At 40.7% G+C, this 25,636-nt stretch overlaps 1 protein-coding gene across 1 annotated transcript; it reads left to right on the top strand.

Moving 5' to 3' along the window:
• Window positions 1-1,062: 1,062 nt before the first annotated feature.
• dgat1a (diacylglycerol O-acyltransferase 1a) lies at window positions 1,063-25,532 on the top strand. Its single transcript, XM_042310144.1, has 17 exons — window positions 1,063-1,419; window positions 2,911-2,998; window positions 12,058-12,098; window positions 12,260-12,345; window positions 12,611-12,663; window positions 14,974-15,079; window positions 15,275-15,403; window positions 16,714-16,788; window positions 16,940-17,043; window positions 17,193-17,231; window positions 17,588-17,629; window positions 17,732-17,776; window positions 23,590-23,702; window positions 23,956-24,021; window positions 24,238-24,325; window positions 24,767-24,829; window positions 24,977-25,532. The coding sequence occupies exons 1-17, from the start codon at window positions 1,175-1,177 to the stop codon at window positions 25,121-25,123; spliced, it is 1,530 nt and encodes a 509-aa protein (XP_042166078.1). The 5' UTR covers window positions 1,063-1,174; the 3' UTR covers window positions 25,124-25,532.
• The last annotated feature ends 104 nt before the right edge of the window (window positions 25,533-25,636 follow it).

The raw sequence follows: 25,636 nt of genomic DNA, 5'->3' as shown, positions 1-25,636 counted from the left end.
ACCCATCTTTATTTTGCAGTCTTGCTTTGCTTCAACTGCATTGGCAACTTTACTGACTGACACTATCAACTTTTACCTGTTTTGATGAAGAATATGTTATGATGATTCTAAAATGTAAATGTGTATATTGCCATTGAAGAATGGCAGGCTATTCTTATGGGGATTATTAATATAGGTAAATCCCATCCAAGCTCTGTTCTGGGTCAATCGATAGTCACGTTGCTTTGCTGTTCCACGTAGCATGTATGGCAGCTGACTAGCCGATATACATTCACAGAGGATTCAAACAGAGATCTGCTAAATACTAGTGAAACTATTCGTCTATTCAACTGTCAACTATCTGTAAAACGATTCCCAACGTGCAATGTATGAGTACTTTATCTGCTATTTGTTAACAATTGAATACTGATTTAGTTCATTTACCTATATGTCTCTGAGTATGTCCATACCCATTTTCCCGGCATCCTGTACTTTGCTGGTGTTTCTTTCCCTTTTTCATAGCCTGTTAAAATTAATAACACATCAACAATACATATGTTGTGATACCGTCACTTGCTGAAGTAAATACAGGTTTATAATCGTTTGTCTAACAACAGAAAATAACAATTACAACGAATTCTCAGATCGAGTTGTGATCTACCATACAGCTATTAATGTATCATCTGCTATTGTCCCAGGAAATCCACTTAACTTCTTTTGAGGAGGGATTTATAATTTCATGCTATCTGATTGGTGCAAAGGGATAGCAATTTAAAAATATATGCATTCACTTTCAATTGGAAATCCATGAAGGTGGGCTCAGTGCACTAGCGCTTGTAATGTTTCACTACTCTTGTCTTCTGGCATGCAAAGGAGTTGCCATGTGTGCACTTTGAGGAAAACCAGACTTTGATAAACAATATTCCCCATTTATACGCCATTTTTTAAATAACAAAATGAATGACTAACTCCAAAAGTTAGTTATTCATTTAGTCATACAAAATGAATGACTAACTCCACCCCCCCCCCCCCACCAGCACCTCCTACAAACTATTGCTCCTCCCTCCTCAATCAAAATATTGTTGAGGTTTATAACTGGGACTGCAACCTTCTCCTCGATAGCATGTCGGGCTGGACTTTACAGCAGAGGCTCGAGGGAGAAACGTCTAGTTCAATTCTAGCAAGGTACGGTTGAATGCTTCAAATGTTAAAAATGGGTGACAGAAACGATAGAGTCCCCATGATGACACGCAGAACAAGGAGAACCACAATCTGCGCTACGCCAGCGGGTGCCAATTCTAAACAAGCCAACGGCAGCGCAGGGGAAAAAACTTCAAGCCAACCGAGCCACAGCAACCGGAAAGTGAAGGAGGAAAAACGGGTGCACGAGCCGGTCACTACACCACGCAAGGAGAGGAGCAAAACCAGCGAAAGATTTAGGTAAGACATAACGCAAGGCTTTTTGTGCGCTCAGCTCACAGATGTCTTTCATTTATAGCTGTCACTCCTCTTTTGTTAGAATTATATTTTGTCATTTAGTAGACGCTCTTATCCAGAGAAATGTACAGGAGCAATTGGGGTTTAGTGCTTTGTTCAAGGGCACATCGACAGATTTTTCAACTAGTCGGCGCAGGAATTCGAACCAGCAACTTTTCGGTTACTGACCCAATGCTCTTAACCGCAAAGTTACATGCAGCCCTGAAATGTTTTCTGAACTTTAGGTGCAGGTTACTCATAATACAAGCTGCAGGTAGGTAGGTACAAGCTGCAGGTAGGTAGGTACAAGCTACAGGTTCCTCATAATATAGGTCGAAAGGACTAATCTTTCATAGGTTCACTTACATCATGTATGATTCCTTTGCTTACATGTTTGCAAGAAATCTAGGCCAAATGTCCATAGGTTACCTTTGCAGATCAGGTAACTAGTTATGCTGCAGTGAATTTTAAATGTGCTAGACTAGTGCAACTGTGGCTGTACACTTCAGTGATCCTCAATTATGGGCTTGTTTTGTGTAGGCCTATCACTTCCACTGTGAGGTGTCTTCTGGTTTCGCAATACCAAACAAACCCCCTTTACTCCAGTTTTCACAACCAGTGTCCTTGGCCTTCTGGGAATTGCCAAAGTCCTAACAAAGTTTACTATCCCAAAGCTCGAAGTGCAATATCCAGTGTTTTGGGAAATTAAATCTCAGATATAAGCCTACTGCCAGGAAATATCTGTGACAAATGATGCAATGAATTATGAACATTATAATTTCCCCCCTAAAGCAATGTCAATTCTATAATCAACAATATGCTTGCCGTAGACCTGTTTTTAAGCCTCTTTTTATATATATATATATATATATATAGATATATATATATATGGTCTATATATATATATATATATATATATATATATATATATATATATATATATATATATATATTATATATATATATATATATATATATATATATATATATATATATATATATATATATATATTATATATATAATATATATATATATATATATATATATATATTATATATATAATATATATATATAGCAGAGAGAACCATATAAGAGACCATTCGTGATGTCTTCTGCTTTACCCCCCCACATACAAACTAACACTTAACTTTTTAAAATTTCTATGTAACCTTTATTTAACTAGGCATGTCAGTGAAGAACAAATTCTTATTTACAATGATGGTCTACCCCTCCAATTGTGTGCTGCCCTATGGGACTCTCAATCACGGCTGGATGTGATGCAGCCTGGATTCTAACCAGGGACTGTAGTGACCCCTGCGCCACTCGGGTGCCCGCATATTAGGTTGGAGTAGAGGGTTGTCGCTGTGCACCGGCCAATGAGCCATTTTTGTTTTTTTGAACTGAAGTTCATTAGTTGTATCTAATACTGTATATCCTTATTACTGTCTCTTCAGCTGCCATGTCCTCCAGGAGTCCCTGCTCAGCTCAGCCAGTGGCTACAGTAACTATAGAGGCATCCTCAACTGGTGTGTGGTCATGCTGGTAGGTGCTAGCCTGACTTATTTTTTTTTTGTAAGATTTGATCATTAATAATTATACTAAGCTATGTGGGTTTGTTTTAAGAAATTCATACCAAGGATAATTTTGCTTTATTATTTTTATTGAAGTATCAAACAAATATCCTAATTAATTAATAATTTTTGGGCTTACTGCTATAGCGGGCTTGAAGTTGTGTCACAAATCACCTAGCTATCGCACCAGGCACCATGTTGGATGGCTATTTTTTGCTACCACAGCAAACTTCAGGAAGATTGCCTATTTAGTTTTTCTAAGGACCCAGAAAATGGAGGCAGTGGAAGAACCTATTAAAGTAAGTAAATCTTTTTTGAAAATGATGTGTTGCTAGCTAGCTAGAGCTTGCTACATAAACTCTGTGTGCAGGCTAACTCAAATGAGCTGCTAACGTAAAGTTCGCTAGTTATTAACATTAGCTGGCTATACAGCATGTAAAGTTGGCTAAGTGAATTAAATATCACCAGTGTTAGAGTTGCGTAAATTCGAAACTGGTATCAGGATAAATATAACAATGAGTCACCGATTGTATACTATGTATTTTTTATTAGCTAAGTAATAAATGGCAAATGCAACTTTCGTATATACAGGCTCACTGTAATACCACGCAGGGCAGAACAGAGAACTGACAGGATGTACATAAACAGTTGTTCTTATACTGTGATAGACATAGTTCCAACCCGTCTGTTGGCCTATCACAGTAGAGGCTGAGCGTGGTTTAAACTTGCTCAGCCTATTGCAGGTGCTCAGGCGGGTCCCCGCCTCTTGGTGCTTCCTGGAGTCCTCCCTCCGTCGATATATAGATTCCTACTGTTCTGGTATCGCAGCCTAGTTATAACTGTTGCTCAGTTCCTGCTATTGTGCTGTTCAGTATTTTTCCATCTCAGTTAAACCTCGTGATGACCACCCCTCCCTATACCTAATTAACCACAACTTTGTAAGATACAGCAAGTCACACCATGTGCTCAATATTGTTACATACAAACACAAGGACAAAGCATCTGCTGGGCTGTCATCTACAGTTTTGCAACATGCAGGTCACACCATGTTACTCAGTTCTTGTCAGATACACACAAACAGGCAAGCAGTTGTTTACTCATGATTATGCTCAAGTGCACAAATGCAGATACTTCACACAGCCAACATCAGATAATATTTAATCATATATATATGGTACTGGCTATAATGTAAACACAGGATCCCACACCAGCTAGCTATCTTGACGTATGTATCGCTGTAACTCCAATGCATTTGTTGTTAGCTACCTAGATTTTATTTTATTTTTTATTTCACCTTTATTTAACCGGGTAGGCAAGTTGAGAACAAGTTCTCATTCACAATTGCGACCTGGCGAAGATAAATCAAAGCAGTTCGACAGATACAACGACACAGAGTTACACATGGAGTAAAACAAACATACAGTCAATAATACAGTATTAACAAGTCTATATACGATGTGAGCAAATGAGGTGAGATAAGGGAGGTAAAGGCAAAAAAAAGGCCATGGTGGCAAAGTAAATACAATATAGCAAGTAAAACACTGGAATGGTAGATTTGCAGTGGAAGAATGTGCGAAGTAGAAATACAAATAATGGGGTGCAAAGGAGCAAAATAAATAAATACAGTAGGGAAAGAGGTAGTTGTTTGGGCTAAATTATAGGTGGGCTATGTACAGGTGCAGTAATCTGTGAGCTGCTCTGACAGTTGGTGCTTAAAGCTAGTGAGGGAGAGAAGTGTTTCCAGTTTCAGAGATTTTTGTAGTTCGTTCCAGTCATTGGCAGCAGAGAACTGGAAGGAGAGGCGGCCAAAGAAAGAATTGGTTTTGGGGGTGACCAGAGAGATATACCTGCTGGAGCGTGTGCTACAGGTGGGTAATGCAATGGTGACCAGCGAGCTGAGATAAGGGGGGACTTCACCTTTACCTGCAGGGTCTTGTAGATGACATGGCGCCAGTGAGTTTGGCGACAAGTATGAAGTGAGGGCCAGCCAACGAGAGCGAACAGGTCACAATGGTGGGTAGTATATGGGGCTATGGTGACAAAATGGATTGCACTGTGATAGACTGCATCCAATTTGTTGAGTAGGGTATTGCAGGCTATTTTGTAAATGACATCGCCGAAGTCGAGGATTGGTAGGGTGGTCAGTTTTACAAGGGTATGTTTGGCAGCATGAGTGAAGGATGCTTTGTTGCGAAATAGGAAGCCAATTCTAGATTTAACTTTAGATTGGATATGTTTGATGTGAGTCTGGAAGGAGAGTTTACAGTCTAACCAGACACCTAGGTATTTGTAGTTGTCCACGTATTCTAAGTCAGAGCCGTCCAGAGTAGTGATGTTGGGCAGGTGCAGGCAGCGATCGGTTGAAGAGCATGCATTTAGTTTTACTTGTATTTAAGAGCAATTGGAGGCCACGGAAGGAGAGTTGTATGGCATTGAAGCTTGCCTGGAGGGTTGTTAACAGTGTCCAAAGAAGCGCCAGAAGTATACAGAATGGTGTCGTCTGCGTAGAGGTGGATTAGAGCTTGACCAGCAGCAAGTGCGACATCATTGATGTATACAGAGAAGAGTCAGTCCAAGAATTGAACCCTGTGGCAACCCCATAGACTGCCAGAGGTCCGGACAGCAGACCCTCCGATTTGACACACTGAACTCTATCAGAGAAGTAGTTGGTGAACCAGGCGAGGCAATAATTTGAGAGACCAAGGTTGTCAAGTCTGCCGATGAGGATGTGGTGATTTGACAGAGTCGAAAGCCTTGGCCAGATCAATGAATACGGCTGCACAGTAATGTTTCTTATCGATGGCGGTTAAGATATCATTTAGGACCTTGAGCGTGGCTGAGGTGCACCCATGACCAGCTCGGAAACCAAATTGCATAGCAGAGAAGGTATGGTGAGTTTCGAAATGGTTGGTAATCTGTTTGCTGACTTGGCTTTCGAAGACCTTAGAAAGGCAGGGTAGGATAGATATAGGTTTGTAGCAGTTTGGGTCAAGAGTGTGTGTGCCCCCCTTTGAAGAGGGGGATGACAGCCATGGAAGAGGGTGAAAGGATTAGTTAGCAGTTCCAGCTGTCAGAGAAGGGATAGTAGACTACTCTGGATAGAGAAGGTGACATTGTGAAAATATTCTCCAGTTCCAGTCTCTAGCGGGAAACTGAGGACCGAGATATAGTTACATAATATTCAGTGCTGTTTAATTTGAGAATAATGCAGTCTGTTTCTTTTGATGTTTTCTGTCCTCAGATACAGAGCTGTCAAACCCTGTCTGCAGATGAAGAGGTCCCAAGAGAATAAGGGTACATCCTTGTATACTATTTGTGTACCTATGTTAGCACATTTTGTGAACAGAAATACAGTTTAAAAGTTACACAATGTATAAACATAGCAGGGTTGGCCAGCTCCAGTTGTACTATGTGTGCTGGCTTCTGTTCCAGCTCAGCACTAACACACCTGATTCAATGTATCAAACCTAATTACTTAATAATCGAGTGTGCTATTGCTGGGCTGGAACAGAAGTCTGCTCCCCTGTGATTCAGTGGAGAGAGGTTGGCCACCTCTGGTATTGACTTTTTGTTCACCTGAAATGATGCTTCGGTAATAATAGCCTACTTGTGAATAAAGTGTTTAACCTTTACATATGAGTTAGCTTACTTGTACACTTTGAAATGGTTCTGATTTTTTTTTTTAAGTTACGTGTTTTAATTGTTAACTTAGACACTAGTTCATCTTGAATAATCGTTATGTTGATTAATCACAATCCTGCAATAAACAGTGGAAGGGGAATCTCATTTGTCTGTTTCTTTGATGTATTCTCAAATGATCTTTCTGTTCAGTCATAAGCTCTCCAATTAGTTTTATTTGATTGTTACAATTTTCAGGATATCAGACATGTGAACCCATTTTGCAGCTGATAATGGCATGCGATGCAGCCGTAGGCCTACTGCAGTGATTCCCAACTCCAGTCCTTGAAAACCCCCAACACAAATTTTTGTTGAATCAGGTGTGTTTGTCCGGGGCTACAATAAACTGTACTGTTGGGGTACTTGAGGACCAGTGTTGGGAACCACTGGCCTACAGTATGATGGCATTGGCCTTATGGGCATTTGCAATGCACCCCTTGACATAGTGCATATGAAGCAGAAAATAGCTTAGCTCACACATTGTTTACATAATGTTCAGCTATATGTTCTTAATTTTTGTAAACAATTCCAGTGAACAAAGTATGAGGCTAATCATTATACTGGATGTTGTACAGGCCTTGTGCTGACATGAAATTGTTTATTGCCAATCCAACCCTTGTAATTTAGGTGGTGAAATGTATGGAAGCAAGAGCTTTAATCATACACACAACTACCAAATTCAATGCAAGATACCTTTCTCCCAGAAGGTCTGAGTGGCACTTGGAGGTGCTACTATGTTAATGGTTTGCCTAAGACTACCACAATTACATTGTCTATGCAAAATTACTTTTACATTTTAAAAGAAAATAGTAGAGCTATAAGAAATACTTTTTATTCAATGGGTCGGTGCAAAGCAGATGAGAAAAATACTATATTTCACCCTTACAACAATATAGCCTATTGTGTAAACATACTGTACTTTAACATTCCAAATTACATTTGATATATTCATAGGGTTTAATAGGGCACTTTTGTCATGATGTGAAGGTGCTATACTCAAATGGTACAACAGAATAATTCAGTCAAAAGCACAGCATATGAGAACCAGCTGAGGGATGTCTCCTTTTCATATCTGGAAAATAAGTAGAACCTGAGGCTCCTGCAGCACTGCTCATCTTCGGTGGGAGTCCAGTTGACATGGGTGTATTGATGGAGGTCTGTTGGTGAACCTACAGAAGTACATAAACAAATGAAAAGCACTCCTGATGTTAGAATATCACTTCTTCAGGTTACCTTTACCTTCATGGCACTTAAGTGTTTGGTGTTTCAATTCATTCAGGTTTTAGTTTCATATAAATATTACATCTATTGCTGGCCTGGGACAACCAATAGTCAACACAGCAGGCCTTTGTCATATGCTGTAATGTCCATACATTTTCCCTCCTTATGAATGAAGTTCAACAAATTATCATTGGGTTATTGCATGATAACCACAATTTTTGGGGGGACAACAAGCTTTATGGACGTTGTGTCATACAATGTCTCTTTTCATGGTCACGGGCAGGAAGGGATCCAGCTTTTGTCAAATGAACTTAATATTTGACATTTCGTAGCAGATTAGGAGTATTTACGCAGCGGGTTAGGAAAAGGATTAGGGTTGACTAAAATGCAAAAACAATATAAGCGATATCCCTTTTCGGCATAGATTATGGATATTTTATTGATCTGTTGTCAGTGTCTGTAGATGCTGAAGTGTGACGAATAGATTGAGATGCATCCAATGCAATAAAACCGATACTGTATCTCTGGTTTAAACTGGGGATGTGTTGATTATGCAAATTATAGAGAATACAGTGACGATGCTGGCAACTGATCAGCCATATTGGAGCCATTGATATAAATCTGCATGAACCCACATTGTCCTTTTAGACTCGAACTTAGACTGCAATTTGTAGAATATTGAATACTCTTCTGTCAATTACTTCTCTCCTGTTTGAGGAAATCTGTGAAGACTCAACTCTGATCAGCTTTGTGGATGGATGGATAGTTGGTTATCTGTCTCTCAGTAGGCCTACATTCCTTGCTTTCCTGCCAATAGCTAGTTTTATTGATAGGCAGATATCAGTTTCTCTTGGGCTGTTGTCTACACAGTGAGAATCATGAGTAACCCAACGGTGTGTTAATGTCTTTTCAGAGCTGTCTCTCAATAGAAATGGTAAACATTGTTGACTTATCTTATCCACACTATGCCTGTGCATGGCAAACAAAACAGTAATCAGTTTGATAAGAGAGAACTTTTATCCCTGGCCCTCATATTTTCTTATGAGAGAGGAGTTTTCTATGAAGAGACTTGGACTTTGAATGAGAGCAGAAGCATCTTGGTCATGTGTCACACAGCTTGCCTCATTCAACTGTGAAGGCTAGCCATGTCATTCAATCACTCTTTCTCCGTCGTGCTCTTTCACACTCTTTCCTGATCGCTCTCTTGATGTTTTTATAAAAACGTCAAACTTCACTTTATATTATAGCAGTCAAAGAAACGGTCACCACTCCTCTCTTGGCACTCTGGCAGTTAGGCTCTGTGGTGGGCATTTTAACACTAACGTGTCGTCTTTATTTTTACTGAGAGGAGCCTGATAAGAATCTCTCCATTGTGTCACCCACCTTACAAGCATTGCCTGTTTTTACTAGTACACCTTATCTGGTTCATGTAGCCTACTGGAGGCTGTAGCCTACTGTATGTTGATAAGCACAACCAGGCATGCACAAATGTCCAGACAAACTGGAGGTCCATATTACCTAGGTTTAGCCTAATGTAGTCTCTGAAGTTTGATCAATTTAAGTTTGCACTGTTCAGATAGGCAAGGTTCAAGTCATTGACATGTTCTGCCAGGTATGCTAGGCTGCTGGCATTGTGTAATGGAGTGGGCAGTAGCCAGAGCATTCATGACTCCTGTCAAGTGTTTGATTTGTCAGTTGATGTGTTGCAGTTAATTCTGTCCCCCAGGGTAAGGTCAAATGAGGACTCCTCTGATGATAGACATTTCCTGTTCTACTTAAAAAGTGTTAATGGAAGTTCAAAGGTATTTTATTTTTCTGGCAGAACATCCAATAATGCGCATTTCTAACATAATTTATTAAATTAATATGGACAGAATCTCATATTATAACTAAAAATAAACACCCAATTCTTTCTGTTTTGAAGAGAGATTGCAGGAAAAATCTTGCTGTTGCCTTCAAAGCATCTGAGCGAGAAGTTTAGTTTCCAAAGCCGGTATTAATCCAGTCTTTGAAACATGATCGCTATGACATTCAAACTGACCCCCCCATCATATTCCCTGGGAATCATCCCTACATTCTTTGTACCCGCTAATGAATGGGTCTGAAACTCAAGTGGAAAGTTGCTGGCTAGAGGATGTGAGCTAGAAAAGAGATGTAACTGTTACACGGCGGACCCTCTGTAGCTATCTTTTACATTGCTGGCTCACAAAGGATATTCTTCGGTCACTGTGATGCCCAGCCAGTTCGAAGGGGTTGGTTCCTCGGCACGTGCTGCTACATGTAGGCCTGACCAGAGCTGCCTATTTCAATAAATGGCTCTGGTCCTAGGCAATATCTACAGTATGTAGACTGTTTCAATGGACCATAAATATTGCAGTTTCTGTATCTTACAGGTCATGTGTGTTAGGCTAGGTAGCCTTTGGCTACATGCATAATTGATGCTAAGCTATGTTGGTGTGCTTTAGGTTGATATTTTGAAGGGGCTAAAACGTACAGGTAACCCACAGCTATCATTATTGTTTGGGAGTAATTTAGCGGTTCAATTATTATGATTTTGTTTTTTATATGTTGCTCCTCAAATTGAACAAGCCCTTTTGAATAATGTAGTAAAGAAGTTGCTGCTGCAGAAATGAACCTAACCTTGTAATGAAGCAGTCTGTCTGGTATGCTGCTTGTAGGTTAACTCATGCTTTTCTTTTTTTAATATGGCAACAACAGCATGTCTATTTTCGGTTTGGAACTCAAACAGGGTCTGCACGACTCCACTATCCAGGGCCAAGGTTTCGGGATCAGGGTTTGCTCTTTCAGTGTTGTCTCTGTGTGTCACTGTCAGCTTTAGATGAACGTGACACCACCAGTGAGTGACCGCTGTGATCTAGTCTATGGATAGCCTGCTAACATTTTAGCCTCAGTGAAACAATGTGAGCTATTGCAAGATCAGTATGGTGTCACAAGGCTAGTCTATGGACCCGTTTTTGTAAACCGCTCAGGGATAGGGCTAGAGAAATGTAACCACTCTCAAATTCATAGACCAGACAATAGATGCAAGGACTGACCGTCCATGAAATCAAATGTATAGTTTTAACCATGTTTTGAGGCTATACGGTGTTGGTTTACAATTACATTCTTTACAAACAATAGGGTAAAACAAATGTTTATTTTTGGTTCTGATGAGGTATGACAGCTGAACTAAGTTCAAGACTCATAAGTTATATTCAAGAATCAATAGGTATCAAAATTAATTATACAGTATAAGTTCCAAAAGGGGGATATAAATCAGATTAAACCTTTAATGGAAGTGCTAGCTAGCCTGTGTTTATCCTAACCAATCTGAAGATAGATAACAGCTACAACACTGCATGGTGGGAAACACAAGGACGATTAGCCTAGATATTTCACCTCGATTGATCCCTCATCTCGTTTGTTTTTTCTGTAATACCGAAGCAAGCTATGAACATATACTGTGTCATGTACCGCTGCCTGTTGTGGGTTGGTCCCCCGAGTTAGGTTATCTGTTGCCAGAATGGATGATTGTTCTTATCAGCCTTTATAGTTTTGAGATTAGCATTTAAACTGCTGGGCCTCTTTTTACCCTCCCCTTACTAAGCCAATGGGCAGGCATTTTCACTGCAACATTCCAAAGTGTGGAGCGCCAATGATCAGGGGTTATTCTTAGAAAGTGATATTTTGAAATGGAGTTCATCTCTTAAATTGTAAGTTGTTTGGCAAAGTGAAGTGTGTTTTGGAAACCTTAATCTGCTCTTTCCGATACTATGTGAAATCAGAATGTCTTACCTGCATGTGACCCCACCCCCACCCTTAACCGCTTAACACATTATATTTGTGATATTGGAAGTCAAACAAATGTGTTAAATAGATTAAGAAAAATTTGAGGACAAAGGGGGGTATGACTTTTTTTATTTATTGCAGAAATGTATTTGAAATTACAATTCACATGCAGTCAAAATGACTGCCTCGGCACTTGTAGTGTATGGCTCACATCAACGTGGTGGAAGACTGACCAGTCTGTCTGTGTTGATAATGAATGATCACTGGTCAGTCTTCTCCTTCATACAATTTTGTTTGTATAAATGTTGTTTACTTCTGATTGCAAAATCTCTTCTGTTGCAGGTCTTGTGCAATGCACGCCTTTTCCTGGAGAATCTAATAAAGTAAGTCTCTGCAGCTTAAAATAACTAAAACACTTAGGCTGTCAACTTCAAGATGATCATTTGTTAATCACTTCTGTCACGACTGCCGATCCTTTCATTTTGACCACAGCTTCTTTTGTAAAAGTAGTATCCATCAATATCTTCTTTACCTCCTCTGATAGATATGGGATACTGGTGGACCCCATCCAAGTGGTTTCACTGTTTTTAAAAGACCCATATAACTGGCCTGCATCTTGCCTTATCATTGGTATGTAGACTAAACCACTCTCCTCTTTGGCATGCTAGCCTTACTATTGTGATTGTTGTACATCTTCCCAAATCTATTTATTTTAATGTCTTATTGTCTGGTTTTGGTTGCTTTGCAACCCAAGTCATTATACCAACTAAAATATCATCAACTGTTTTCCCACCAAGTGGGGGCTAATTTTCTAATTTTGGAATCGATATTGTAGGAATATTACACGGCTGTCTTTTGTGGAGTACCCGAATCTAATGTGTTTATTTTTCCTCAGTTTCGAACGTGTTCATAATGGCAGCTTTGTACACAGAGCGGAGGCTATCAGTGGTGAGTGTCATGCCATAATGTCTTGGACTAATGTGAAGGATGTGCTGTGAAATCTCACTAATCTCTCTGTTGCTTGTGAACAAGTATTTCAGACGCCTGTTAGGTAGAGATGTGGGACAGGTGTGGGACATCTGTTTAAATAGGTTTTTCAAGCATTACCCCCCTAATAAAAACCAATGTGGCTTTTTTTTTTAAAGCTCTCTGTGTGTGTGTGTGTGAATGCAACATGTAAAGTGTTGGTTTCATGGGCTGAAATAAAAGATCCCAGAAATGTTCCATACACACAAAAAGCGTATTTCTCTAATTTTGTGCAAAAATGTGTTCACATCCCTGTTTGTTAGCATTTCTCCTTTGCCAAGGTAATCCATCCAATCAGAAGCTAATTTTGAACCGCATGATTACTACACAGGTGCACCTTGTGCTGGGGACAAAAAGGCCACTCTAAAATGTGCAGTTTGCCACACAACTCAATGCCACAGATGTCTGAGGTTGAGGAAGCATGCAATTGGCATGCTGACTGCAGGAATGTCCAACAGAGCTACAACCACAGAATTTAATGTTAATTTTTCTACCATTATCCGCCTCCACCCGGATAGCTGATGAAACTGAGGAGTATTTCTGTCTGTAATGAAGCCCGCTTGTGGGGAATTGGCTGATTGGCTGGGCCTGGCTGCCCCAGGGGCTAGGCCTATGTCCTCCCAGGCCCACCCATGGCTGTGTCCCTGACAAGTGAAATCCATAAATTAGGGCCTAATGAATTGCTTTCTATTGACTGTTTTCCTTATATGAAATGTAACTCAGTAAAATTGTTAGTTGTTGCGTTTTTATATTTTTGTTCAGTATATATACAGTGCATTCAGAAAGTATTCAGACCCCTTTTTCCACATTTTGTTACGTTACAGCCTTCTACAAATCATTACATTTTGGTTGTCTCCTTATCAATCTATACACAATAGCCCATAATGACAAAGCAAAAAATGTTTTTTTGAAATTTGTGCAAATGTATAAAAAATAAACTCACATTTACATAAGTATTCAGACCCTTTACTCAGTACTTTGGTTGAAGCACCTTTGGCAGCGATTACAGCCTCGAGTCTTCTTGGGTATGACGCTACAAGCTTGACACCTCTTTATTTGGGGAGTTTCTTCCATTCTCTGCAGATCCTCTCAAGCTCTGTCAGGATGGATGGGGAGCTTGCTGCACAGCTATTTTCAGGACTCTCCAGAAATGTTAGATCGGGTTCGGGCTCTGGCTGGGCCACTCAAGGACATTCAGAGACTTGTCCCGAAGCCATGCCTGTGTTGTCTTGGCTGTGTGCTTAGGGTTGTTGTCTTGTGAAGCGAAGGTTCACATTCCAAGTCTGAGGTCCTGAGCGCTCTGGAGCAGGGTTTCATTAAGGATCTCTCTGTACTTTGTTCCGTTCATCTTTCCCTCAATCCTGACGAGTCTCCCAGTCCCTGCCACTGAAAAACATCCCCACAACATGATGCTGCCGCCACCATGCTTCACCGTAGGGATGGTGCCAGGTTTCCTCCAGACATGGCGCTTGGCATTCAGGCCAAGGAGTTCAATTTTGATTTAATCAGACCGGAGAATCTTGTTTCTCATGGTCAGAGTCCTTTTTAGGTGCCTTTTGGAAAACACCAAGCAGGCTGTCATGTGCCTTTTTTACTGAGGAGTGGCTTCTATCTGGCCACTCTACAATAAAGGCCTGATTGGTGGAGTGCTGCAGAGATTGTTGTCCTTCTGGAAGGTTCTCCCATCTCCACAGAGGAACTCTGGAGCTCTGTCAGAGTGACCATCAGGTTCTTGGTCACCTCCCTGACCAAGGCCCTTCTTTCAGCTCTAGGAAGAGTCTCTAGGTGGTTCCAAACGTCTTCCATATAAGAATAATAGAGGCCACTGTGTTCTTGGGGACCTTCAATGCTGCAGAAATGTTTTGGTACCTTTTCCAAGATCTGTGCCTCGACACAATCCTGTCTCGAACCTCTACGGACAATTCCTTTGACCTCATGGCTTGGTTTTTGATATGACATGCACTGTCAACTGTGGGACCTTATAAAACAGGTGTGTGCCTTTCCAAATCGTGTCCAATCAATTGAATTTACCACAGGTGGACTCCAAGTTGTATAAACGTCTCAAGGATGATCACCGCACTGGTACATGTATACTGGAGGCACCAGTTTAGACCACTAGACCACCACAGGCCCACAAAGGTCCATAAATGTATTATACTGTATGTAGTAATTCTGTGCCCAGAGCACTGTGTTAACAATGTTTTTTTTGTTTTTTTTCCTGTTGCTCTGCAGGGCACCATCTCAGAGACTACTGGAACATTCCTTTACTTGGTCAATCTGACCACCCTCCTCTTTTTCCCATCAGCCACTGTGCTCACGCTGACCTCCATTACCCCAGGTGAGATGGCCTGATCATGATCTCACACACACGCTTACACTGCATGGCCATATACATAGGCCTAATGTTTATCTGTGAGTAACAGTATATTTACTCCTTGACCTTATCAAAAATACTAAATGCCCCTCAGGGGATTTGTCCACTTCTAAAATAGTGTAGTATTGTAAAACTTGATATCTATTTTGTCTTGTGTAGTGGGTGGAGCCTTTGCCCTGTGTGTCTATACCATCCTCTTCATGAAGTTGTACTCGTATAAGGATGTAAATATGTGGTGCAGAGAGATTAGGCATACCAAAGCCCGCACCCTGACCCGCTCCCATTCATGTGAGTACTCCTGACCAGGTGCCCCTTCACACTTCTGTTTGTGTGTACCTGCGTGCATAATCGAATGAGGAAAGTACAAATGGCAAATGGTACAAAGAAAGTATACTGAACACAATATGTAAAGTGTTGGTTTCATGAGCTGAAATAAAATATCCATATTTAGAAAAAGCTTGTCTCTCATTCTGTGCACAAATTTGTTTACATCCCTGTTAGTGAGCATTTCTCCATTGCCAAGATAATCCATCCACCTGACCATATCAAGAAACTGATCAAACAGCGTGATCATTACACAGGTCCACCTTGTGCTGGGTACAATAAAAGGCCACTCTAAAATGTGCAGTTTTGTCACATAACACAATGCCACTGATGTCTGAAGTTGAGGGAGCGTGCTGACTGCAGGAATGTTCACCAGAGCTGTTGCCAGAGAATTGAATATTCATTTCTCTACCATAAGCCGCCTCAACGTAATTTTATCATTTGGCAGTACTTCCAACTGCCAAATGAGACCAGCCACCCGGACAGCTTATGAATCTGGGTATGCACAACCAAAGAATATCTGCACAAACTGTCAGAAACCGTCACAGGAGAATTCATCTGCGTGCTCGTCGTCCTCACCAGGTTCTTTAACTGCAGCCTAATGAATTTATTTCAATTGGCAGATTTTCCTTATGAACTGCATGTTGTGATTTGTTTTTTTAAATATATATTTTTATATTTTTTGTTCAGTGTATCAATGGCCGCAACTAAAATAAAGTGCTACGGCTGCCATCTTTGTACACCCTCCTGAGAAAAAATATCAATATTGTCCATCCTGGTTGATTGTATTTGATCTTTTCTCCAGTGCTGGTGTAATAATGTCAACTGGTTAGCATCTCCAAATTAGCATGTTGACACATACACGCACAACTATGGGTCTTCTCGTCATTTGCGCCCTCTCAGTAACACAGATGCTGCCCGAGATCTGATTGGCTGTCCAAATTACTCTGACCTCCCTAAAAATGTGTGTGACGTGAGGAGAAATATACAGGTATTTAATGAGCTGTATGACCAATTGCTGTATGAGTAACTTCTGTGACCTGTCTTTGGCTGGGCTGTTTACTGCGAAAAGCTTTCGGCGTTTGTTTAAATATGCATCTTTTGCCCCCTGAATAAATACGAGAACGCGCACATATGAATAAATGCACCCTCTTGCGGCAACATCCCACTTTCTGAAACGTTACTGTGCTGCCATCTCCATCTACTGGTTGTTCAGAAGTACTGCTGTCAGAAATAATCTGTCTTGTACATCCACACGTTTTGTGTACCCATAGGTCCATCATTCGCCCAGTCAAATGGGTCAGCTGTACACACTCATGTGTCCTACCCTGGGAATCTCACACACAGAGGTCAGAACAGAAAGAGATATTGACCATAATGAGCATGACTAGTAGCTGTTTACAATTAAATTAAATCCATACAGATTATACATTTCTGCACAAAATTCTTATTTCAAAAGATGTACAATTTAATTGTATTTTTACTGTCCACCCTCCATAGATATATATTACTTTGTGTTTGCCCCAACTCTCTGCTATGAGCTGAACTTCCCCCGGTCACCACGGATACGCAAGAGCTTCCTGCTCAGGAGACTCTTTGAGATGGTGAGGTCAAAGATCACATAATGAAAACGGAGAGACCTGGGAATGTGCAATTTGCATGCACCCTAAATAATATACACTACCCTCATGACAACATACTGTATATGTAAATGCATTTTAAAATCTAAAAGGTGATCTGAAATCTTTTCCAGCTGTTCTTCATACAGTTACAGATTGGATTGGTACAACAGGTATGTTCATTATTATTACCTTGGTTAGTATTTGGTTTATTTTCACTCATCAAACAAGTACATTTTGATTAATGGGTGGCTTTATTATCAATGAACAAGATAGTTAGTCAGTGAAATGACATTGCAAGAGCAGCAGCAGCGATATTGCGATGCAAGACTCGCACATCTGCAGATGCTGTTACTGTGTATGGGTTCTCTTACGTGGTAGCCACAGGACCAAAACAGAGAAGTTGAGCCTCACGCTCCAATTCTTAGTTGTTGCAGATTTTGACCCACTATACTTTTTACATCTGCATCATATCGCTGAGTCTACCTTAACCATGTCTCACAAAAACCTTTAACCATGTTTCTTTCAGTGGATGGTGCCGACTATTCAGAACTCCATGAAACCATTCCAGGTAAATATTAACGTCTTCCGTCTGTTAGACTGTTGTCTATTGGACTTCTCCATTTCTCTGTGCTTAAGGGTGACTTTGTTTCATTTACCCCCCCCATGACAGGATATGGACTTTTCCAGAATGATCGAGCGCATGCTGAAACTGGCTGTGAGTGTAAATAAAGACATTCCCTAAACCCATGTCTCCATACAAACCTAAACCCATGTCTCCATACAAACCTAAACCCATGTCTCCATACAAACCTAACACATAATCTGTTTAATTTCTATCATGTTTCACATTTGTCATATTTTCCCATTGAAAAGATACGTTGGTTCACCATACATATATACGTCATGAGCCATTTTCCCAGACAAAGCCAAGTCCAGGACTGAAAATACTTTCTCAATATACACTGAGTGTACAAAACATTGGGAACACCTGCTCTTTCCATCATACTGACCAGGTGAAGGCTGGTCCCTTATTGAGGTCACATGTTAAATCCACTTCAATCAGTATAGATGAAGGGGGAGAGGTTAAAAAAGGATCTTGAGACATGAGCTGTGTTTGAATTCTCCTACTAACCACACTATTTGTGACTTGAATTGAGTATATTGTATGGATAGAGTTAGTATGCCAGAAGTTTCTGGATGTCGTACTAAATTCTCCAAAATATGAAGGCAGCATTCCAAACACAAGACACACCCTCAACCCTCAAATGAAGTGAACACTTCTGGTGACATATCATGACGTCTGACGAGTATACACCTGCAGGGCAAGGGGCGAGGGAGGCAGGAAGGATTCTTTTTTTGTCATCCCGCAATGGTTGTTTTGAGCCACCCGTAGCTTGTGGGTGCTTATATATGCACTACTGTCAATTATGATTGCGTGTCTACTTATATTAATTGTATAATTATTAATATTTGCCTACTGTATGATAGCAAATTGAATGAGCTAACTAACATTAGCCTGCCTAGCTGGAACATCTGAAGAAGTCAAATGTTTTGTTTATGCAATATCCAAAAGCTAACCAAACAAAAACATTACTTTTACGAAGTGTTTGTGCCGTCATGTGCATTAATACCACAATTTCTAACTTATTTACATTTGTTTTTACTTATACTTGTATGTTAACTTCTCCATATTGATGTTGAGGGCTGCGTTTCAGTCATAAAAGACACACCCTCGTCCACTTAACCTGGCCTTATGCCCTTGGGGGAATCCCCGCGGCCATATTTGTCATTGGTCCAAATGATTAGCCAAGCAAGGGAAGTTTGCAATGTAAGCCCCTCTGCCCTTGTTTGTGAGTGTACAATTATGTTCACTTCGGGGCCTGAAACACCCCATAATTCAATTTGTGATGATAAAAAGCTAATAAATAAATAAAGCTAATGTTTTTGTTTGATTGCTTTTGGAAATTGTAGAAATAAAACATTTTCCTTCAGAAGTAGCTAGGCAGACTAACGTTATCTAATTTGTTAGCTATCATACAGTAGGCATATTAATAGTTAATTTATTTTTATTTAACCAGGTAAGGTAGTTGAGAACAAGTTCTCATTTACAACTGCGACCTGGCCAAGATAAAGCAAAGCAGTGCGACACAAACAACAATACAGAGTTACACATGGAATAAACAAGCGTACAATCAATAACACAATAGGGGAAAAAATAGTCTATATACAGTGTGTGCTAATGGCGTGAGGATAGGCCATAGTAGCGAAGTAATTACAGTTTAGCAAATTAACACTGGAGGGAAAGATGAGCAGATGATGTGCAAGTAGAAATACTGATGTGCAAAAGAGCAGAAAAGTAAATAAAAACAATCTGGGGATGAGGTAGGTAGCTTGGGTGGGTTATTTACAGATGGGCTATGTACAGCTGCCCCGATAGGTTAGCTGCTCAGATATCTGATGTTTAAAGTTAGTGAGGGAAATATGTCTCCAGCAAGGCTTTTTTTTAATTTTGGATTGGAGATTTTTAATGTGAGTCTGGAAGGAGAGTTTACAGTCTAGCCAGACACCTAGGTATTTGTAATTGTCTACATATTCTACGTCAGAACCGTCCAGAGTAGTGATGCTCGACAGGTGGGCGGGTGCGGGCAGCGAACGGTTGAAAAGCATGCATTTGGTTTTACTAGTGTTTAAGAGCAGTTGGAGGCCACGGAAGGAGTGTTGTATGGCATTGAAGCTCGTTTGGAGGTTAGTTAAGTGTCCAATGAAGGGCCAGATGTATACAGAATGGTGTCGCGTAGAGGTGGATCAGGGAATCACCCACGGCAAGAGCGACATCGTTGATATATACAGAGAAGAGTCGGCCCGAGAATTTAACCCTATGGTAAGTATAAATATAAGTAGACATGCAATCATAATTGACTGTAGAGCATATAAAGCACCCACAAGCTACTGGTGGCTGGAAACGCTTATCACGGGATTGGCAAATTTCCGGTGAAGGGCGGTCCATTTAAAGTTAATTCCTTCCTCCCTCATGACACTCCTCAGAAGTGTCCACTTAATTTGAGGGCTGAGGATGTCTTAAGTGTTTGGAATGCAGCCAAGGTTTTACATTTTGCCGGATTTAGCGGATGTACAATAATCGGAATTTAATTATGGGGGGGTTTCAGGCCCCGAAGTGAACATCATTTTGCACAGGCAAACTCGATAAAAAACAACGGCTGAGGGGCTTATGTTGCGAACTTCCCTTGCTTGGCTAATCGTTTGTTCCGACGACCATCGCGGGGATTCCCCCAAGTGCATAAGGCAAGGGTAAGTAGACGAGGGTGTGGCTGTCTTGAGTTTGAGACGCTATCCACTATTTGCTTTTAGGGCCCATAATGCAGTTCTTCAGAAATGGGCGTGGTTTCACGTTTTCAGAGTTGATGACAATCGCGGAAAATATGCGGCTAAAGTCCGCAGAGCGGACACATTCATTGCTTCACCTATGACAAATGCTAAGAAAATGTTGAGCAATGTAATGACTTTTTAGGATAAGTTATGTTGGGTGACAATGTGTTAGCTACGCTATCCTTACGAACCGCAAAGCATTTCAGCAGTATTTGTATTTATTTTGGATCCCCATCGTCTCTTCCTGGGGTCCGGCAAAATTAAGGCAGTATGTACCGGTATGTTAGCTAAGTGGTATAGTTGTGCGTTTCAATGGGCATTGTTAGTTCTGGCAATCTAACGTTTAGGCTGAGTTTCTGTATAGCATTTCGTGACCTCGGCTGATGTAAAAAGGGCTTTATAAATAAATTTGACTCAGATTTCAGAGCAATCTAACTGATGAATATACCAATGCTCAACGTCCATTGAATATGGCTGGTGTCTGTAAAGGTCTGCAAAAAAGAGCGTAGTTAAATTGTTGCCAGCAACACAGTTAGTCACCAACGATCTGGATAACATGAACACTGCTTAACCAGCTCTGCTAGGGCGAGTAAAATGGTCAGTGAGGCGTTCTCTCATTTGTGTCTGGAAGTAGCTAGCCATCGTTAGCCAGTTAGGTTGGGTGCTTGAATGCTCGGATCAACCCTACTCCTCGGCCAGAGCGTATGTGCTCTGAACGCTCCAGGAGCGAAACGCTCGCACCAGCTGATTGCTCTGGATTTACGAGCACACTCTGGCACTCCAGATTGAATTTACAAACACCCGAAATCGTCAATTGTTTAGTTAGACATTTTGTTATGCTAACAAGCTAGCAAGAGGTTGCATAGCAACAGCAACTTCCTGTAGACATGCGGAGCTCTAGTAAGCTTAACTGAAACGATAGTTTGTTTACAGTATATTAAAATGAACTCATTAGTAAGTAGTGTGTTTATACTCATTAAGTATGTAGTATACAGTATGGGTATTCGAACACAGCTATGGATTGTGTATGTGCCATTCAGAGAGTGAATGGGCAAGAAACCATTTAAGTGCCTTTGAATGGGGTAGGGCAGTAGTATCCAGGTGCACTGGTTTGAGTGTGTCAAGAACTGCAACGCTGCTGGTGGAATTTTATGCTGAACAGCTTCCTATGTGCAACTCAATATTAGGAAGGTGTTCCTAATGGGGTGTTTTTACACTATGTACATACTGCATCAGTGTTTCTTAGTCCAAGACCAGGCTTCATTTGTGTTTTGGAAACTGGCCCTATAATTAAAGGTGTAGAGGGAGTGCATTTGGAAAGTATTCACCCTTTCACTTTTCCCACATTTTGTTACAGCCTTATTCTAAAATGGATTAAATAGTCCCCCCCCTTCCCCTTCAATCTACACACAATACCCCATAATAAAGGAAAAACAAGTTCAGACATTTTTTCTAATTTATATGTACATGAAAAAAAAGCACATTTACATAAGTATTCAGACCCTTTCCTTACTCAGTACTTTGTTGTGCCTTTGCTAGCGATTTAACAGCCTTAAGTATTATTTTGGTATGACGCTACAAGCTTGGCACACCTGTATTTGGGGAGTTTCTCCCATTCTCTGCAGGTCCTCAAGCTCTGTCAGGTTGGATGGGGAGTGTTGCAGCACATCCATTTTCAGGTCTCTCCAGAGATGTTGATCAGGTTCAAGTCCGGGCTCTGGCTGGACTACTCAAGGTCATTCAGAGACTTGTCCCGAAGGCACTCCTGCGCTGTCTTGGATGCTTGCTTAGGGTCGTTGTCCTGTTGGAAGGTCAACCTTTGCCCACAGTCTGAGTTCCTGAGTGCTCTGGAGCAGGTTTTCATCAAGGATCTCTGTACTTTGCTCTGTTCATTTTTCCCTTGAGCCTGACTAGTCTCCCAGTCCCTGCTGCTAAAAAACATCCCCACAGCATGATGCTGTCATCACCATGCTTCACCGTACAGACGGTGCAATGTTTGGACAAAGAACCCAATTGTCATACTTGAGTAAGAGTAAAGATGGCTTAATAGAAAATGACTCAAGTAAAAGTCTAAAAGTATTTGGTTTTAAATATACTTAAGTATCAAAAGTAAAAGTATATCTTATATTAAGCAAACCAGCCAGCACCATTTTCTTTTCTTTTTTTTATGGCTAGCTAGGGTATCCCCCTGGCTATCCATTTAAAAATTAAAAATAAACACTCAGGCATTTACAAACAATGCATTTGTGTGTAGCGAGTCTGCCAGATCAGAGGCAGTAGAGATGAGCAGGAATGTTCTCTTGATAAGTGTGAATTGAAAAATTTTCCTGTCCTGCTAAGCATTCAAAATGTAATGGGTACTTTTGGGTGTCAAGGAAAATGTATGGAGTAAAAAGTACATTTTCTTTTGGAATGTAGTGAATTAAGTTGTCAAATATAAATACGCAAAACTACTTAAGTAGTATTTTACACCAATGGGATGGTGCCAGGTTTCCTCCAGATGTAACGCTTGGCATTCTCCCCCGATTGCTCAGTTTGGCAGGGTGGCCAGCTCTAAGAAGAGTCTTGGTGGTTCCAAACTTCTTCCATTTATGAATGATGGAGGCCACTGTTCTTGGACCTTCAATGCTGCAGAAATATTTTGGTACCCTTCCCCAGATCTGTGCCTCGACACAATCCTGTCTCGGAGCTCTACGGACAATTCCTTCGACTTCATGGCTTGGTTTTTGATCTGACATGCACTGTCAGCTGTGGGACCTTTTTATATAGACAGGTGTGCGTGTCCTTCCAAATCATGCCCAATCCATTGAATTTACCACCGGTGGATTCCAATCAGCTTGTAGAAACATCTCAAGGATGATCAGTGGAAACAGAATGCACCGGAGCTCAATTTCAAGTCTCCTAGGAAAGGGTCTAACTACTTATGTAAATAAGGTATTTCAGTTTTTTTTATTTGTAATAAATTTGCTAATGTATAAACCTGTTTTAGCTTTGTCATTATGGGGTATTGTGTATAGATTGCAGATAATAAAACGTTTAATCCATTTTAGAATAAGGCTGTATTGTGAAGGTCTGAATACTTTTCCGATGTCCAGACTGTCTAATGGCACAAGGCTTTCCCTCTCCCCTCTACCCCAACAGGTTCCCAATCATTTAATCTGGCTCATCTTTTTCTATTGGTTTTTCCACTCTTCCATGAACTTCGTAGCTGAGCTGATGCGGTTTGGCGACAGGGAGTTTTACCAGGACTGGTGGTAAGTGGATGACAATTGTGTTAGCCTTGCGTTATTTGTGCAGTGATACCATGTGAAATGTGCCATCTGTTTGGATGACATGTAGTGCTAGATGTAATGGTAAAGTAGCTTAGTTAAAGTCTTCTAAATAAAGGATTTTTTTCCTTCAAGAATGAGGCTGCCCTGCGCCTCCTTTCCCTCCATGTCATGTACAGTAGTGACTAGATAATGAACTGCAACTTTGTTTCTGACCGAGTCACTTGTTGTTTTGCAGGAACTCTGAGACGGTCACTTATTTCTGGTCTAACTGGAACATTCCTGTGCACAAGTGGTGCCTCCGGTGAGTAGGAGTTTAAGAAATAAACATTGTGATTGGAACAATACCACCTCCTACAGCACTGACTTTGTGTGTTGTGAACATGTGTTGTGAGTTGTCTACAGTAAGTTCTGCGACATTATAGCAGTTGTTTTTAAGATGGCTATAAACAACGCTCTTGGTTATTGTCTACAGTTCCCAACTAATAAATAATTAATTTTCTTCTCTTGTACTCCACAGCCACTTTTACAAGCCTCTCATGGGGAGAGGTGTGAATAAGTGGGTTGCTCAGACAGCCATCTTCCTGGTCTCCGCCTTCTTTCACGAGGTTTGTGTGGGTGGCTGAGATTTGTGTTGCCATCTAACACTCTGGGCGTGTTCGACATTGCAGCCGACTGACTGATCTACATAAATAACTACTTAGAGCCACTTGGGCTCCCAATTGGTGCAGTGGTCTAAGGCACTACATCTCAGTGCAAGAGGTGTCACTACAGTCCCTGGTTAAAATCCAGGCTGTATCACATCTGGCCTTGATTGGGAGTCCCATAGGGCGGCGCACAATTGGTCTGGATTTGGCCGGGGTAGACCGTCATTGTAAATAAGAATTTGTTAATATTATTTTTTAGATCAGTCAGTCACAATTTACAAAACCCATTATGGTTTTGATCCTCTCCAACATGGCAAGTTTCACACTTGACTTAATCTGATGGTGTACGTGTCAGTGTTTTAAAGGCTGCATCGATTTGATAATCTTCTTCTCTCATTTCAGTACTTGGTGAGCGTTCCTCTGAAAATGTTCCGACTGTGGGCGTTCATGGGCATGATGTCTCAGGTCAGAAACCCATTTCTTCTAAAAACAAAATGTATTTTTATAATCAAACAGTGGGTTTGACAACATGGTCCTCTGTTAATGGTTATACGCACATTTTAAAGTAAGTGGTTTTAGATTTTTCAATGATTGCCTCAACTTTTCTTTCAGATTCCACTCGCCTGGTTCGTCGGCCGCTTCCTGAGAGGTAACTATGGTAATGCGGCAGTCTGGATCTCGCTCATCATTGGCCAGCCCATCGCCGTACTGATGTACGTCCACGACTTCTACGTATTACATTACGTGTCACAATCATGAGCAGTTGGCCGCAAGCAGTGGAGCAATATATTCTGCTAAATAAGGAAAAAAAATTATTTTGAAAGGGAAATGTTTTATATGAAGCTCAACTGATTAGTAAGAATGTACTACAAAAAGTTTTTGGCCTTCAGTTTCTCGAATGCACTGATACACTACAGAGACACTTGGCTCTAGTCCAGTCATGTGCAATTGTTGTGAAACACTACCCTGCCAAAGCTAGAGAACATTTGAATGCCTTTTCTCTGTTTCTTACTTTAATAGTCTACAACTATGAAGATCAATGCAAAAAACTCTACAGTACCTGTCAAAAGTTTGGACACTCACCCTACTCATTCAAGGGTTTTTCTTTTCTTTTTACTATTTTCTACATTGTAGAATATTAGTGAAGACATCAAAACTAATAACACATAGAATCATGGAGTAACCAGAAAAGTGTTAAACAAATCAAAATATTTGAGATTCTTCAAAGTAGCCACTTTTTGCCTTTGACAGCTTTGCACACTCTTGGCATTC

Source organism: Oncorhynchus tshawytscha, linkage group LG31, assembly GCF_018296145.1.
Source record: "Oncorhynchus tshawytscha isolate Ot180627B linkage group LG31, Otsh_v2.0, whole genome shotgun sequence".
NCBI lineage: Eukaryota > Metazoa > Chordata > Actinopteri > Salmoniformes > Salmonidae > Oncorhynchus > Oncorhynchus tshawytscha.
The sequence above is the reverse complement of the archived record's forward strand: the minus strand, read 5'-3'. Positions and strand labels throughout refer to the sequence as shown.